The 17,769-nt window shown below is 42.6% G+C and overlaps 1 protein-coding gene across 1 annotated transcript in view; it reads right to left on the reverse strand.

Moving 5' to 3' along the window:
- The window catches only part of PIK3C2G (phosphatidylinositol-4-phosphate 3-kinase catalytic subunit type 2 gamma), a 240,142-nt gene that overhangs the window by 2,965 nt on the left and 219,408 nt on the right, over window positions 1-17,769 (reverse strand). The window contains exon 33 of the mRNA XM_014937275.1: window positions 3,804-3,929. Coding sequence (XP_014792761.1) covers window positions 3,804-3,929 — 126 coding nt within the window. The remainder of the gene's footprint in view (window positions 1-3,803; window positions 3,930-17,769) is intronic.

A 17,769-nucleotide genomic window follows, 5' to 3' on the forward strand; every position in this document is an offset into this window, starting at 1 on the left:
CTGGGGTTATTCAGCCTGGAGAAGAGGAGGCTGAGGGGAGACCTTATTGCTCTCTCCAACTCCCTGAAAGGAGGGTGTCGAGAGGTGGGGGTCGGTCTCTTCTCCCAAGTCACAGGCGACAGGACAAGAGGAAATGGCCTCAAGTTACGCCAGGGGAGGTTCAGGCTGGATATTAGGAAAAATTTTTTCCCTGAAAGGGTTCTCAGGCATTGGAATGGGCTGCCCAGGGAGGTTGAGGCACCATCCCTGGAGGTGTTCAAAAGACGGGTTGATGTAGTGCTGGGAGGTATGGTTTAGTGATGATGCTCCTTGTTTGTTGTGTGGGTGTCTATTTTTGTCAGTTAGGTTGACGGTTGGACAAGATGATCTTTAAGGTCCCTTCCAACCTAGAAGATTCTGTGATTCTGTGCTGGAACCGAAAGGTGGTTCTGAACCTCACAACTGGACCCAGGAGGTCCAAATTGTTGCTCCTCCCAGACAGGAGTCCCAGTCCCGGTGGGACTGTGCCAACCAGACAGGACATCAGGCTACGGTGGCAGCAAGCACCAACGGAGAGGACACCAAGCTCTCTGCTGTAAGAGGATAATCAGTGCTGTGGGGATGGATGGTCCCAGCCACAGGCTGCAGGGGAAAGAAACCAGCCAGTCCCATCCACTCTTTTAACTAGATTCTGGTGCGTTTTGGTTTTGATGTTTACTGCACCTGTTTCACCAAATTGTACGTGAACTAAAAACTCCAGCTTCTCTGTCCCCCAGCTGCATATCCCCACCAAAATCAAAGTGAAATGATGAAGGGAATCAGAAAATCAAGGATAGGTACAGTAGTAACTGATAATACAGTTTAGAATACATCTATGACTTGATTACTGAATTGATACTAATGTTTCTGTATAAAGGTGCCTTGTTTCTTTGCCAATATATTAAATACATCATCTTCAGCTATTGCTTTAATTCACCCAAAAGGCTCCAAGTAAGCTGTAAGAGCTCAGAAGTCTTCAGGAGCAGATCACAACAGGTGTGACCTGGGGTAACGCACAAATATCAATCTTTGGAGAAAAAGAGGATTTAAGCAAACAAACCTCCCAGTGCAGGGTGGGTGGTTTTCAAATGATCCCAATAAACTGTTTCTAAAATGTTCAGCTGGAGCAAGGTATTTATCGTTGGGAGGTAGGGACAGAAGAAAGTTCTGGAGAGAGGTGAATTAGGATGTGGATAAAACAAATGGCACCTGCCAGAATTTCATAATCAGAACAGCCATATCTTGAAATGATTGTGTAGTGAGAATATCTGCCTCCCAGTTATACAGCTGGAACAAATGGAGGTGACTTACACCCCACCATACGGCGAATCGGGGGGGACAGGCAGGGCTGGAATTCAAATATTCCTGGCTCCAAAAGGTAAAGCACTGCTGACCTACGGGAGTCTAATGACATTTTAATAGCAAATGAGGGACAGTTGCTTCTCCTCGGGTAGCCATGGCACAGTTCCTAGATTCACTTTTCGTTGGCCAAATTAGCTTTGATGTAGGGGGCTGGAGGGAGGGGCAGTGGAGCTCCCCTCCTGCCCCCATCAGGCTTTGCTGGGGCTATTCTGGTTGCCACAGTCTCCTCCGCTCCCAGGGCAACTGCAATTAATTTCATTTAAACTTAAGCAAATCAGTTTCATTTACAATTTTTTTGCTTCCTTGGTTTTCACTAAACTACTCTGGAACCTCCCGAATAACTCTTCCTAACCTCCTGTAAGGAGGTACATTATTCTTTTTCTCTTTACACTATGTTCCATTTTTCTGTGTTCTTTTTCCTCCTCTTCTCAGCCATAATTTTTTAATGCTATGTTCGATCAGTGTGAATGCAACAAACTCCAAAATCCTAATGAAGGAACATGAGAAAAAAGGAGTGCTTGTTAAAAGCAACTCCAAAACATTTGGCGTAGTTCATTCTGTCGTCAGCCCTCCCGGATTTTCACATCTTTACTCTCACACACGAGTAAAAAAATCAAAAATAAAATGTACTTTTGCGAGGCTGATAATTTGCTGTAGGCAGTCATAAGCAATAAAAGTACAAAACTAAACCCAAAAATACCCAAGAGAAGCACATTTCAGAATTTTCTCAGTCTCGAACACAGAGAGAAATTAATATACAGCTTCCTTCCAGCCATTTGGCTTTAATAAAAACTTATGAACTCATAAAAAAGGCTAGTACATTTCTGTACACAGCGTTTTGGACAGTAACTAACTTAAAAGACAGCTGACTTATATTTTTAGTAGTTTTTCTTCCCTGGGGCGGCTCCTGCCTCAGTCTACCGGCCTTGGACAGAAAAGGCACAGAGAATGATATCACATATGGAGGAACAGAGCTGGTAACAGCACAAGCATCGGGTTGGAAATGCCCAAGTTCACTGGAGCCATATGTCCCCACTGTGATTAGCCTTCCTGGTGAAAAAGACTGAGCATCTGTGAAGAGGGCTGTAAGTTTTGAGGAAAGGATATTAAAGTTCCTATGGAATTTCTCTTTCCAGCAGTGGGGTGCTCCTTCATCACCATGAAGGCTCCTCCCAGTGACTGCTGGCTGGCTACAGACAGGATTTTGGACTTTCTTGCGTTCAACTTCTAATAATGATTAGAGAGATAATTGTCTTTCAGTGCTGCTGGCTGCTTTTTTCTTCTGTGATCCATTTTGGATACTTTACAATGAATGTTTCTATATAATCATCTTATATTTCTTTGCTTTAAATGTAAAGGAATTTCTTTAGACAAGTTAATTAGACCCATTCCACTGCCTCTTTGATTGCAAAAGAAAAAAAAAAAGAAAAGAACATGAAAAAAATAAGCCAAGTTCCCCGTTATTCCACTGCAGAACCAGAGGGAGGGAAATTTGTCTGGGGCGTCAGCAGCGACACTGCTTGAGGAGACAACTCTCAGAAGTGCTGGAAGTCATCAGCCTAAGCAGGTAACTTTTGTAATCAAAGAGATGTGGGAAAAGAAAAAGAAAAATATGAAAACTCCAGGTCTGGGAAACCAGGAGATAAGGACTCTTAGTCTCAGCTGACTAACTTAAGCTTCATCATATCTTATCTCTGAAACAGGGTGGAGCGGTAATATTTTCCATGCCTTCTACTTTAAAGCCTGCTCAGAAGTGCATTTGTAAATTGCTTTGAGATCTTTAGGAGATTTGCTATATGTAATAATTACAACTTCCAATTCCACCTACTGTTTGAATCTCATCTGCCTTTACAAAAGAATATAGTATATGCCACTTCCCATTCTGTCCTAAACGTTTCTCCATACAAATGTCTCTTTTCACCCCAGAGGCGCAAACATTTCAGTGGTGTGTGAAATAATTATATATGGCTGTGAACTCCTAGCATTTTGACATAAAAAGTACTGGGCTATTTATTATTATGTTATCATTTTTGCTGTCTATTTTCAAATGTGAATGTGAACAAGCAGCATCCCTTCAATTAGTCATTTTTATGATATTGTACAAATCTGCGTTCAAAACAGCCTGGGATTGGGTGCAATGATGCTTGGTCTCATTTGGCTACTGTGGTTATGGTGTAAGACAGAGCAGTGTAAATAATCCAGCTGCTTTCCTGAAGAGAGGGGCACAAAGAGACTCTTTCACCTCTCAGAAAGATGCAAAGGAGAAGACAGTCCTCATCTGGACGTTCAGCTTACGACACATTCCTTCTTTTGGGCTGTACTCACTGCAACAGCTCTAAACGCCGTATTGTTATTTGATTTCAAGAGTGGGCGAGGCAAATCAAACAAGCCAGAAACGGGGGAAGAAAGTGAAGGGTACTCACAATTTCATTGTAAGTAGGGTCAGAGCTTTTTGGAGCTGTTCTTGTTTTCCTTCTGCTGACCTCATAAGGATCGGGCAGAAGATAAAATTCAGCGTGTGCGCTTGGGGCAGAGCCATCTGGGAGGCACTGAAAAACAAAACGGTCATAAATATGAATGCCCATGTTCTAGCAAAGAAAACAAATAAAAAGTACCAAATGAAATCTGAACTTTAAGCAGGCAGAGAAACATGTTACATTCTCAGTACTCTCCTGGCTAAATTGGAGCGCTATTGCAGTAAACAACGGGAATTCTTAGAATGCAGCTTAATATTGAATCAGGAAAATAGAAATGAAATAATACAAGAACAAGGTAAAATTGCCCAGCTTTAATATTTACGTTCTGATGGAAAACCCTTAAGCCTCAATCTACTTTAACTCAGCTTAATCTGATACAAAGTCTAGCGCTTCCATTTTCCAGAGCAATGCATGGAGACTGGATTCTAGCCAGGAAGCTCCTATTGATTTTAACCCCTAAGTAGCAGCGCTGGTGCTGGGGAGAAGGGATTGTTTCTACGGGTGTTTCATAAAGTGTATTACCACAGAAGAGCCAGGAGCATTTCCTGCAGCAATACGGGCAGAACAGGATTCTTATAATATCACAGTCCTTCCGATCTCTCCCATCACGCAGCTGCAAACTCTCTTTAATTTTCCAGTTCAGATTACTGAACGATATTCCAGATATCCCATCTGACGGTGGCTGCTCGAGACGGGAGCCAATCTATTAACCAGGCTCAGGCACAAGCTAATGCTGGTGGGTGGAGAGTTTTTTGATAACTTCTGAGCAGCTGCAAGATTATTCCTAAAGCATGTAACATGTACAGCTACTCAGAAAGCAACACGTTTGTAGTAGGAGAGGCTTTAAAAGACCCCACAAGAAACATAATAATGGAAACCTATGGAACAGGTGTCTTGCCACTTAGTGCTGAGCTTCTAATTAAGCAGAAACCCTTGTGTTGGTAACACAGTATACAACCAGAAAACAAAAGGGGCATATCAAAATATCAGTATCTTTAATTGTATTAGAATCATAGAATCATAGAATTGTCTAGGTTGGAAGAGACCCTTGGGATCATCGAGTCCAACCATCTACCCTACTCTACAAAGTCCTCCCCTACACCATGTCCCTCAGCACTGCATCTAAACGGCCCTTAAACACATCCAGGGATGGTGACTCCACCCCCTCCCTGGGCAGCCTGTTCCAATGCCCAACCACTCTTTCGGTGAAAAATTCTTTCCTAATGTTTAATCTAAACCTACCCTGTTGGAGCTTGAGTATTATCAGCATTTTGGGCATCAAGTTTACCTGGCAGCTCACAGGCAATCCAGTGACAGGATGCAAACAAAAATGCAGGCAAAGAGATGAGATCTTAACATGTTTGGGACTGATAAACCCAGAGTTCATCCTTACACACACACAGCTGCATTTATGTTGTAATTTTACCTGGCTCAGAATAAGGCACTTTCTCAGATTTTGATTAGTCACAGTATGTGTCTAGAAATATGGGGCTTTCTCCAGGCATGATCAGCAACATATCCTTGTGATAGGAGAAACTGCTGGTGTCCTAGCAATAAATAACTTCTCTAGTGGAAAGAAAAACAGTGCTTGTGTGTGCGAGCAACCAGTTCTTGCACAACAAATCTCTGTTTTTTTTGTTATCTGCAGTGATCCTTCGAGGCAAATGATGTGGTCAACTGCAAAGCTTGTTATTGCTATCGTTAACACTATAGAGCATCAAAGGCTGCACGACTCAAATCATTACATATTGTCAGCACTATATGAACGATTAATGTTACTGTTGCTGAGCTCCTCAAAGTACATCTGATTTAAAATATAGATGGGATTTTGATAGATGGGATTCAATGGCCAAAATAAGAACGTCATCAAATGGCAGTGAAACTAACAAGTATTTTCTAGGACAGAATGCCATATTGTTAACACAGGATTTGTAATTTACACTGTCCATTTGAAAGCCCACCTCTATTGATCTTGGACTGTACTAAAAATTCAGTCAAGGATTACAAATAACAGTAAACTGAATAGTCTCTTAAAAATCAGGAAGGAAATAGAAATGTAGCCTTAAATACCAGTCCAAGCATCCAGGATCCCAACTGTAACCAACTCTTCCCTGCTCAATGAGTAGATAAGCATCGCTGGAACTTCAAGGCCAACAGCTTTTAGTTGTTTCGGACAAAAAAAGGGAACATGGTTAAAAGAAAAAGAAAAAGGGGGGGGTTGATCTTGAAGAAAACCTTATCAGCTCGACTGCTGAGCCCCAGCACAATGATCATCGCTATCTCAAGCATGGACACACAGGACAGGGGGAGCCTTGTAAAATGTCAGGCTTTATAAATCATTGGGTAACCAGGGACCGTCTCAGAGCTAATTTTGGAAGCTTTGAGGTCACCAGCAGCTGCAAAGGGCACTGAGGAGCCCAGACAGTAGGTAACGGGGAGGATGGCCACCATCCACCCAGTTCTGCTGGCCTTCCAGCCCCCCAGACAGGGCAGGGTGAAGGACACCTGAGGACAGGGAAGGCGCAGATCAGGGCAGGGTTGTTTGCATTCGAAACAGGCTGAGTCTGATGTTCACCTGCCAGGGAAAGAATCCAAGCTGATTGCCAAGGGTGACTGTTCAACGGGACCCAGGGATCCTGAAGGGCATGAGATGAAGCCGGGGGATAAAAAAAGAAAAAAAAAGTCAGATAAAATTGTCACTACGCCTTTGAGTGGCTCCTTGAGCCCTGCTAGCAATGCTGGCACCGTATCCAGCCCTCAGCTGGCTGACCTGCCAAAAATCTCCCAAAATCTCGTCAGCCTCCCAAAATCTAAGGCAGGCACTTTGCAGTTATCCAGCCCTCAGCTGGCTGACCTGCCACCGTGAGCCCACTCCTCCCAAAATCTAAGGCAGGCACTTTGCAGTAGTGAAACACGGGCAGGAAAGTAGTTCCTCAGCACCCCTCTGAATGTGGCCAAATACACGCTGAAAGAGCAGAGTGGGAGGAGAGGGTCAAGAGAGAAAATCAAAAAAGGGAATATTTTAGCCATTCAGAGAAGAAAAACCTCAAGGCAGAGCAGTCGCTCTGGGATCTTTCAGAACTAAAACAAAGCCACTTTTCATGAACAGTAGCAATCAGCAGCCAGGCTGGCAGAGGTAATTTAAACTGCAGCCACCTGAATTCCAACCAGGTGCCTGAGTTCTGGGTGTTGGGTTCCTCCTGCTTTACAGGTAACAGTTTCCCACTTCACCTTCCCTGGCCGAGGAAAGGCAAAGGGGCCACGCCAAATTCCACAGCTGTCCCAATTCCCCACCTGCAGTGCCACTGTTAGGCCATCAGGCCATCCAAAAGCTTCAGCCGAGCACTCTTCAAGCCAGATGACATCTTCACTTCTCAACTGCCCTCCTCTGACTCCTGACAGGACACAAAACATCTACCAAGGGTCTCTGTCCCACTACACGCTCATCATTCAAAGAGTCTGGGTAGCTCGTATGATGAGTTTGTGCTGGGTTCTCTTTTGATTGGCACAACAGTTAAATCTTTTCTTGTGAAAAGCCTGCTTCACCCAAGGATTTCTTGGGACAAGGCCTGCAGGGGCCGTGGGAGGAGCTGCACTTTGCTAGGCCCTCACCTACCAGGGCCCAAGAGGGATCTTGGCAGTTTGAGAATCACAGTGTAAAACCCAGAGCAGAACTAACATGGCAGACATATAATTTTAAATGTAGGTGAAATTCTAAGTAAACATTAAGACAACTGGCATGGCAGGCAAAAATCCAAAGCTTTTGGGCCAACTAGTCCTTTCTCAGGCTTTCGCATCGGAGTTGAGCATTTGTTTGAATAGAGGAGACTGGAGAAAACATCAGACTATTATTATTTTTTTTATTTCTAAAGAGGATGTTTTCTGTCATATTACAGTGTCGCATTTAGTGAAGAAAAGCCCAAAACCTCTGGATTATCCTTTCACTTCTAACTGGGACTGGACGGGCACATTTATAAACCAAGGTGAACATGAAGAATATCTGCCCTAGATGCCAGTCCTGCTTGCACCAAAGAATCTCTGTTCTGTTGGGTGCACTGTAGCACAGAGTAAGGTTTCTAGCAGGCTTACGAGGAATTCTGAATCCAGCAAAACCCCCTTTTGTTATTATTAATGGATCAAAAATCACTGACTTCTGTCTATAGTCCAGGCCTGAAGGAAAATCAAAGGGTACCTCGAGAATTCCATTTTGCACTTTAACTGCTCTCCAAAACCTTTACAGCTTGCACGTACTTGTGATCAAGCAAACAGAAAAAAAATAATCAAAGTTTTAGATTGAATTCTATTTATGTTTAATTCTGTAGTGATTTCATTAACCCAAAAAAGAAGTTACTCCCCACTTAAATGACTGTCTTAAATCTTGGACTGTGTATGCTTGTAAATAAATACAAGCAATAAAGATCCATAAGGCTGGAAAGGTATAAAAACCAAGTTCCCAACAGAAATGCCAACCAAAAAAGCTCACCCCCGTGATTTTGATCTGCCAATAAAAAAAAATGAGTTGAATTTAGAAGCTGACTCCCTGTACTTTCTCCTAATACAAACAAGCCTCTACTGAACAATTTTCTCAGAGAATGACCTGCCTGCTTGACCCTGATAATGACTGATGTTTTTAAGAAACTCAGTTACAACTGCCTGTGTATACATTTAAAAAAGCCACTTATTTTTCAAATGTTATTTTCTTCCAAAGTCAGGCAGAAGGTGATGAAAATATTTAAGAACGAGGGGGAGCGAGGGAGAGGAAATAATACTCTGGATTTGGATTTACTTTTCTCCACATCTGTAATTCAATACCGTAAAACTAATACAGACCTGTACCTGTTATGGCTGTGTTCCATTTTTCACTCCAATTTTATTTTCCAAAACCAAAAAAGCATTGATATTTGCGTACAGAAACCCACGCAGATAGGCTATGTCCTGTGTAATTCAATTTTAAATATACTAGCTGCAGCTGGGAAATAATGGATGAAATTCAATTAATTTCTCCACAAGAATTACATTATTCTAATGACTTTTCTCCCTTGATCATTACTAACCATCCACAACTCTCCTTATGGATGGATTCTTTGTTAGCATTACGAAAGACCTAACTACTTCAAAATTAGCCATATATTAAACTATGCAATTTAGCAGCCAATATGAATATTGGGCCTTCCTCATATGAATTTTAAGGAAAGTTTTATGACTTTTAAAAAAATACACATAAAGGATAATTTGTTGTAAAGCTTTTTAAAGCTCACCTCTTCCTAAGTAATATCAAATTTTCTTTTTAGGTGACTATTGACTCAAATTTAGATTATGCCATCAGTTTCTCTTAGTGCTAGACAATCAGATATTTTTCCACTTTTTGTCCCAGAGTGAAACAGATTGATGGCTCCGGAACATTTGATACTTCCAGCTGCTGGTCTCTTTTTCCCATCTTTCATTTACAACCATCTTGACCAAAAAAAAAATAAAAAATGATCAAAGGTAACGTGTATTAACTAATGCCACCTTTCCTCCTCTATAAATAACTTCCTTTCTTCACCCAAAATTAATTTCCTGGACATCAAATCTCAGTTGCTTTCTTCCCCTTCTTCAGTGGAAAAAAAATATAATAATAATCATCTAGGTTTTAGAAGGCTCCTATTTCAGCTACTCCCCCAACCCCCAAAAAATAATAATAAAAAAAATCATTCACTTGTCCAGTAGGTCTAACTCTTTTTTTCCTATCCTTTACCTTCATTTGTGTTTTTCTATTAAATGCACGGCATTGAGAATTTATCTTCTACATGGTGAAGGACTCCAAAATATCCCTTAATATTTAATATTGAGATATCCTTACGCCTTCAAAAATCATACCACTATCGCAAATGATTAGAAAAAGGCTACAAAGGAAAATGTTTACGTAAGTGTAGATACAAGGCAGATTTGATTATTATCCAATAAAGGAAGAGCCAAAAAATAGAAATCCACAGCAGAATTCAGCTGTGCACCCCAGCAACCTGTATAAATTACTAGCTGCCTTTTGACTAAATTAAAACTAGTAAAAAATGTGGAAAAGTCCTCGCTGCTGCTACAGCATCTTTCACTTTCTCTGAGTGCCCACGTAACTCAGCAGAGGAAGGCTAAGCCCTGTCTTTGTAAACTGCAGCTTAATTAGTAAATACAGCCTCTGCCTTTGAGAGAGAGAACATCCTCCAGGTTAATTCTAAATTTAAAGGGCTGAGAAAATTATCAGCACTAAAACAATGATGCTACAAAGCAGAAGGGTTGCCCAGGGAGGTGGTTGAGGCCCCATCCCTGGAGATATTCAAGGTGAGGCTCGACGAGGCCCTGGGCAACCTGGTCTAGTTGGGGGTGTCCCTGCTGACTGTGGGGGGGTCGGACTAGATGGCCTTTGGAGGTCCCTTCCGGCCTGGGAAATTCTATGATTCTATGATTCAAAACAAGATTAATGAGATCTATAAACATTCAGGTCAAACGGGATTGCTGTGTGGATGGGCGGTTGCGTTGATACTTCACAAACCCCAAGGTGGGACTGAAGACCCATCCTTGTTTTTCCTTCCAGCTCTGCCCATCACAAAGCACTGAGCACTTCTTTTCTACGCTGTTATTAAGCATTTCATTTTCCTGCCACAAAATATTTTCAAATTACTTCAAAGAAAATTCAAAATAAAATCACATTTGCAGTAATTAAACAGTAATTACGAAAGAAGGCGACCCACTATATCACTATGGCGCACCCTGCACCGCCTGCTATTGGCAAGACAAAACAGAAGAGCAACTGGCCAAAAGCCATGGCACAAATAAAGTACTTTTTCCTAAACAACTGCTTTTTTTCACCAAAAATTTGAAAACATTCAACTGCTTCTTTGAAAGCAACTTCTCTTCTTTGTGAGCAACTTCTTTCCTATTTCTACCTTCTTTCCTACCTCATGCGTGCATCCGAGTACGTGCAGAAACAGAGAAGACACACCGTGACAGAGGTGACTGGCACAGAGGTTAATGGCAGAGCAATGAAAAAAAGAAATTAAGTTTATCTCAATTTAATTAAGGGAAATACAAAGTATGCTGCTTCAGAAAAACATATATTTTGTTTCAAGGAAGTTCTGGAAAGTATTTTCTGAGCAGGCATTTTTCTACCTTTCAGAAATCTGGTAATGCCAGTGGTGACAGTGGAGCAAGACTCCAGATGGCTTTGTCATTTACTGTGACAAAAAATATAGAGGTGCTCTATCCGTGTTATTGATTTTAATCTCCAAATACAGCTTATTCCCTCTGTGCAGTCCAATACCTTCAACGTCCTCATCAGCCTGCCCGTTCTGCATGTAGCTTCACAGCGCACCCAATGGATGAGCTGTGGGTGCTGTTAATTCACAAAAAAACAGTGCTTTTGTCACTGTAGTTTATTCCAGCCCTTTCTCCCCCAAGTGAAACAAGGCTTTTTGGCCAAAAAATAAAGTGCAGGTTTGCTGGTTTGGCTTTGTTTGTAGTAAAGTAGTGAGGACTCGTGTACTCTAGCTGTTAATAAAAGATGGTACCCTGCATTGCTAATGGAGAAAACAATGCTGGCAAAAATGGGGTCAAGATCTGTCCCGAGTCACAAAACCTCTAGCCAGTGAACCAGCCAACGCTCTCCAAGGGCTCCTGGCTGTCAAATGATTAAAAACTAATCCTCAGTCACCGAGACAGAAGAGAAGCTTCACAGCTAACACCCTGCAATGAGCACACCAGTTCTGGGCCAAAATGTCAAGGTGTTGACCTGCCCCAGTGTCCACGTGAGGTAGAACCACAGAATCATAGGATCATTTAGGTTGGAAAAGACCTTTAAGATCCTTGAGTCCAACCGTTAACCTAACACTGCCAAGTCACAGAATCACAGGGTTTGATGAATCACATCAATACGCTGGAGGAACCTCCTGAACTGTAGATGCTTGGCCGTGTAGCCTTTCCAGCAGAGACCAGGGTGGTTGAAGTCCCCCACGAGAACCAAAGCCTGCCATTGCGAGGCTACTTTGAGCTGATTACAAAAGGTTTCATCAACTCCCCCATCCTGATCAGGTGGCCTGTAATAAACACCCACAACCGTGTCCCTCGTATTGGCCTGCCCCTTAATCCTCACCCACAAGCACCCAACTCTCTCTTCATCCGACCCCAGGGAGGGCTCTGGGGACATCTCCTCACACTCTATCCACTCCCTAACATAGAGGGCAACGCTACGTTAAGTCCACCACTAAACCATAGAATCATAGAATCATAAAATCATTGAGGTTGGAAGAGACCCTTGGGATCATCAAGTCCAACCATCAACCCTACTCTACAAAGTCCTCCCCTACACCATATCCCTCAGTACTGCATCTAAACGTCCCTTAAACAGGGAGGGCTCTGGGGACATCTCCTCACACTCTATCCATTCCCTAACATAGAGGGCAACACTACGTTAAGTCCACCACTAAACCATGTCCCTAAGCACTACATCTACATGCCTTTTAAATACCCGTGCATGTCCCTAAGCACTACATCTACATGCCTTTTAAATACCTCCAGGGATGGTGGTATTTAAAATAATAGGCCTCAGTACTGAGGGGAACACCAGTACGGGGGACACCACTCATGACCAGCTGCCAGCTGGATGGAACTCCATTCCCCACCACTCTCTGGGCCCAGCCCTCCAGCCAGTTTTTTACCCAGCAAAGGGTACACTGGTCCAAACCATGAGCAGCCAGTTTTTCCAGGAGTAGGCCTCAGTACTGAGGGGAACACCAGTACGGGGGACACCACTCATGACCAGCTGCCAGCTGGATGGAACTCCATTCCCCACCACTCTCTGGGCCCAGCCCTCCAGCCAGTTTTTTACCCAGCAAAGGGTACACTGGTCCAAACCATGAGCAGCCAGTTTTTCCAGGAGAATCCTGTGGGAAACTGTATCAAAGGCTTTCCTAAAGTCCAGGTAAACAACATCCACAGCCTTTCCCTCATCCACTAGGGAGTGGATCACCTTAGAAGGAGATCAGGTTTGTCAAGCAGGACGTGCCTTTCATGAACCCGTGCTGACTCAGCCTGATCTCCTGGTTGTCCTTCATGCACTGCACAATGGCACTCAGGACAGGCCTCAATACTGAGCCCCGGGGGACACCACTCGTGACCAGCTGCCAGCTGGATGGAACTCCATTCCCCACCACTCTCTGGGCCCAGCCCTCCAGCCAGTTTTTTACCCAGCAAAGGGTACACTGGTCCAAACCATGAGCAGCCAGTTTTTCCAGGAGAATCCTGTGGGAAACTGTATCAAAGGCTTTCCTAAAGTCCAGGTAAACAACATCCACAGCCTTTCCCTCATCCACTAGGGAGTGGATCACCTTAGAAGGAGATCAGGTTTGTCAAGCAGGACGTGCCTTTCATGAACCCGTGCTGACTCAGCCTGATCTCCTGGTTGTCCTTCATGCACTGCACAATGGCACTCAGGATGGTCTGTTCCATGACCTTCCCAAGCACCGAGGTCAGACTGACAGGCCTGGAGTTCCCCAGATCATCCTTGTGGCCCTTCTTGTGGGTGGGCACCACATTGCCAGACACCAGTCAGCTGGGACCTCCCTGCTTAGCCAAGACTGCTGGTAAATGATGGAAAGTGGCTTGGTGAGCACCTCTACCAGCTCCCTCAGGATGTGTGGATGCACCACAGACCAGCTGGTCTGGCTAGAATTCATGCATGACCTTTTTCTCAGCCTTTAAACTCCAAAGGGACAAATTCCACCTTCACTTAACACTCGGGTACGACCGAAAGCAGCAATTTTAGTGGCATCGGGGGAGCTGGAACAGCCCTGCACCACTGCAGCACAGTAGAATTTGTCTACTGTTCTCCATCAGAGACTAATTAGAAAAGTACTCTGCTGTTTGGGATTTTTTTTAAAAGGAGCAAGTATTTTTTGTTAAATAATTAACAAAACCTTTTTTTTGTTGTTGTTGTGAGGTTCTGGGAAACAGGCTGGATCCCAAAAGATTTGGATCTTTTCCTAAGAGCTATGTAAAATGCTTCTGATCTGCTTCAGTCATTTGAGAGAAAAGCCCATCTAACTCTGCTTAGAATAAAGTAAATAAAATGAAAGCTGGCCTGTGGCACCCAGAAGGTCATAAGGGTTTCCCTTTCAAGCCTTTATTTCTATAGAGCTCTGGATCCAAGATTGAACAATTTTCAGAAAGGTGAAGAAAGGAACCGAGATAGATGTAGCTCTGACGCCCTGTCTAAAAAGAGTAATTTATTGTCTTGAGCTCTGGCACCCCTCTAACACTTCACCAGTGCTCAGGATTAGATTACTGGGTGCTTCACACAGCACCACGTGGGTATAAAAAAATTCCTGAGGCTGCAAACATAACGTGAAAGAAGGCAACTGTATAACCAGAAGTGTGAATGTATTAAAGGTACAACTCCCAGTAAAAGATCTGAGCAAGAATCACATAGAAAACTTTTTTTTTTCTAAAGGAGAAGAAGGTGACAAATATGTTCTAGATTCCTGAACCACATGCTGTATTGCTATCTTTAAGTTATTTCAACTTTGCTTTTTTTTTGCATAGATGAAAGAAATCAAGCTTCAGTCACACTTTAAAATTGTACTATTCTATGGATAGGCCGTGTTGCTGTAGGGCATAGAACGCAGAGAGCAGATTTCATGAACAGATCTCTGAAGCTTTTCTTCCAGAATTACCACCGAGCCTGTAAAGAAGTTAAATTCCATCGCTTTCAACCATGTTGTGCCTTGAACATTTCATTTTCAGATGACTATTTAGTTGCAGAGTCTGTGACACCGGCTGAGATAAGACTGGTCTAGTGTGGACCCTAAGAAACACAGATCCCAGAATTTCTTCCGTCTTGAATAAAGCAAAGGGGAGAAAAAATACTTAAAGACGACATCCCCATTTCGCTTTGCTTTTGAAATCACTCAGGATTAACACCATTGCTGCCTGTTAGAGGGCAGGAAAGAAAATTAGCCTTTGAGAAAAGAAACACAAGCAAATGCTGTTCTATCTTTTTGTCACATACGTATTCTCTTCTCTCCCTGCCTAGGCATAGATAGTAAGTGAATATAAAAATGCATAAAGAAATAGTGACACTGTTGTCTGTGCCTTCACGCCACGCTATTTTTTCTTCTCAACTTCTTAGTTAGTTAAAAATGTCTGTATATGCCTGATCCAGACTATTTTTAATGTCTCAAACTGTACAGAGCTCTGTCTACTTTTCTTTAGATTATTCTACAGCTTGCCATCTCCCTCTGCAAGAAAGCATTGCATTATATGACGCGTGCAATTTCTGCTCCTTAATTACCTCTCATTACTTCTACTTACGCTTTTGCTCAATGTCCTACATTAAATATTGTGTCCTTGTTAGTCTCTTCTTAACTAAGTTAAGATTTAGTAACAATAAATCAGTCCTGAAAAATCAATCAGTCCCAAGTAACTCTGCTGAGAACTGTTCTTTGAACTTGCATTCTAGTTTTTAAAAAAAAACATCCCGAGAGAAATATTTTACTATCAAAGCCTTATAAAGATGAACTACTTTCTTTCTGCACCATGACACCAGGATCTGGCCTTTCTCATTGGCATCTCTCATAGCAACCTCATGTCTCACCATTGGCTTGTTTTATCTTCCCATTACTGTGGGATATAGATCTATTCCTCCCCGAGGAAATACTTTTCATTTGTCAAAGCTGGTTGTAGGGTTCTGGAAATTACTTTTATTCTCTTGATCTCTCTCTGTCTCCACTATTATTTTTTAATGTTTTCTTCATTTGCAACGAGTGGCAAATTTAATTTATGTTCACCTTCATCTCCCAGATTGCTCATATTACTAAACAGAGCTCACTGTTGTTGCTTTTCTTATTTTCTTATTCAACACATATCAGCTATGCAGGGAATTACTTATTTAAAAATTAGCAGCTCGAATTTAGAGCTGAGGCAGTACTGTGACTATGACAGATTAAAGGGTTTAACAAGAAATAATAACACAACTTTCTGTACAACATATTTGTCAAACACCTTTCATAACAAATATGTTGGAATCCAAGAGTAATCCCTGTGCCACAAGAACAGACCTCATCTCTTCCCAATTTAAACTACTGCTGAGTAGCAGAACCCTTTATTTATAGGTGTTCAGCTAATTTTCAGTCCGTCAGAGAACTAATTTCCATTCATTTTTAAAATAAAAGCATTTTCTATGAATATAAAATGAAATCCAAATGCTTTATAAGCTAGAGTTAGTACAAGAGTTTTCTTTCCATGGCTTTTTATTCTGTTTATCCATGCCAGTCTAGGGAGAACTCCATGTGCTACTTCCTTTCATTGGCCAAACTGCTGATTTTATGCAGTCACCAATACTTTCTAAATAACTGTTTTTCAGCTCAAAGAGGTTTTTTCCATCCCTGGATGACTGACCAGGCTTGGCTTACCTACATTAACTTATTCCCAATCTCTGTTGGCTGATCCATGGGCCACAGTATAGAATGCAGGATACATTCATAATATTCTGAAAGGATAATGCGGCTTTTTATTTAATTGGCAGGCATTGCCTTGCTGGCAGGTAATATATTTTCCTTTTAAATCTATATAAACATATTCAGAAAGTGTAAAATTTAGGGGCTCGTGAGAGGAATGATGGGAACCAACTAAGAAGGAACAAAAATCCCCACCTCTTATACCCACCTCAAGTTAGAGACAAACCCCAGCAAAGGCAGCAGCAGTGGAGCATCTACATGTACCCTGTGTAGGAACTTCCCTCCAGCCCTGCACCTGCAGGCCTACAAAGAGATTTCATCCCTGTGGTTTAGGGAAAGCCTGACTCTCACCTTTCCTCCCAAAGCATTTCAGCCATCACGTCTCACAAACGTTCTTTGGAAGCAATTTGTCCTCGGATGGTGTAAGACAGGGAATGGAAAGAGGCTGGATGTCTGTGTAAGCCTAAAGCTGATTACTAATTCGTCACCCACATATCAGCTATCCCAGAATCATTAATCACCAAGAGCGGTACATGACAGCTTCAGTGCTTTTATAAAAGGAAAGCTGGAAGTAGTTTTGGAAAGTACCGTAGGAGTTTATTTTTCTTCCAGCAGTTTTTCCTCCTGTAAAAATTTGTTCTGAATTCATCACCCACACACGCTTTCCTGAATTCTAGTAACTTTTTACATTTATTGGCATGAGGTTGAGGATAAGTTGGCTTTGTTTCTCCTCCCCGCCACCCCTGAGGAGTTATTCCATCCACAAGAAGTAACAGGCAAAACTGTTTAGCAGTGAGGACTGAAAGTTTAGCTGCTTATCTAGAAAAACAGGGCATGCCTGAAGTCATGGCAATGAAGTGGGCAGGCAAAGCAGACTTCCTTCTGAGCCAGCACTGAACCACTGCTCCCTTCTGCACGTCCGTGGAGCAGGAAAAGAAATGTATTATTCTGAATTTCAGAAATGGCTACTTCTTTTGCTTCTGGTGTCCTTTTGAATAGGTGGGGAAGCCCGGCAGCGTGGCAGCTCCTGGCTGTGTGGTTCTAAGCTGGCCCAGAGAGTGCTCTGTGTAAGATCCATTTTGGTCTTGACACCCCCCATGGTCTGTGTTGGTTAATACAGATGAATGGAATTGGACTCCAGCATTTCAAGTTCAAAACCTAGGTGTCTTTCAATTTTCATAAATCTGCCTTCACAGCTTGTAGGCAGATCTAGGAGCCTACATGTTTAAGGTAGCCTCCCAGGCTTCCTTCTGAGCGTTCCCCCTACGCTCCCACTCCTGTCTGCTGCCGTTTTCCTGGGCATTGTGCTGCCACAGCTGGACTGGTTTTACTCTTAGCTACAATAAATTCTTTCATGTGCCAAAACAAACCTCCTCCCAGTTCAGAATCACAGAATCACAGAATCTTCTAGGTTGGAAGGGACCTTAAAG

The sequence above is a fragment of the Calidris pugnax genome, unplaced genomic scaffold, assembly GCF_001431845.1.
Source record: "Calidris pugnax isolate Ruff unplaced genomic scaffold, ASM143184v1 scaffold1, whole genome shotgun sequence".
Lineage (NCBI taxonomy): Eukaryota > Metazoa > Chordata > Aves > Charadriiformes > Scolopacidae > Calidris > Calidris pugnax.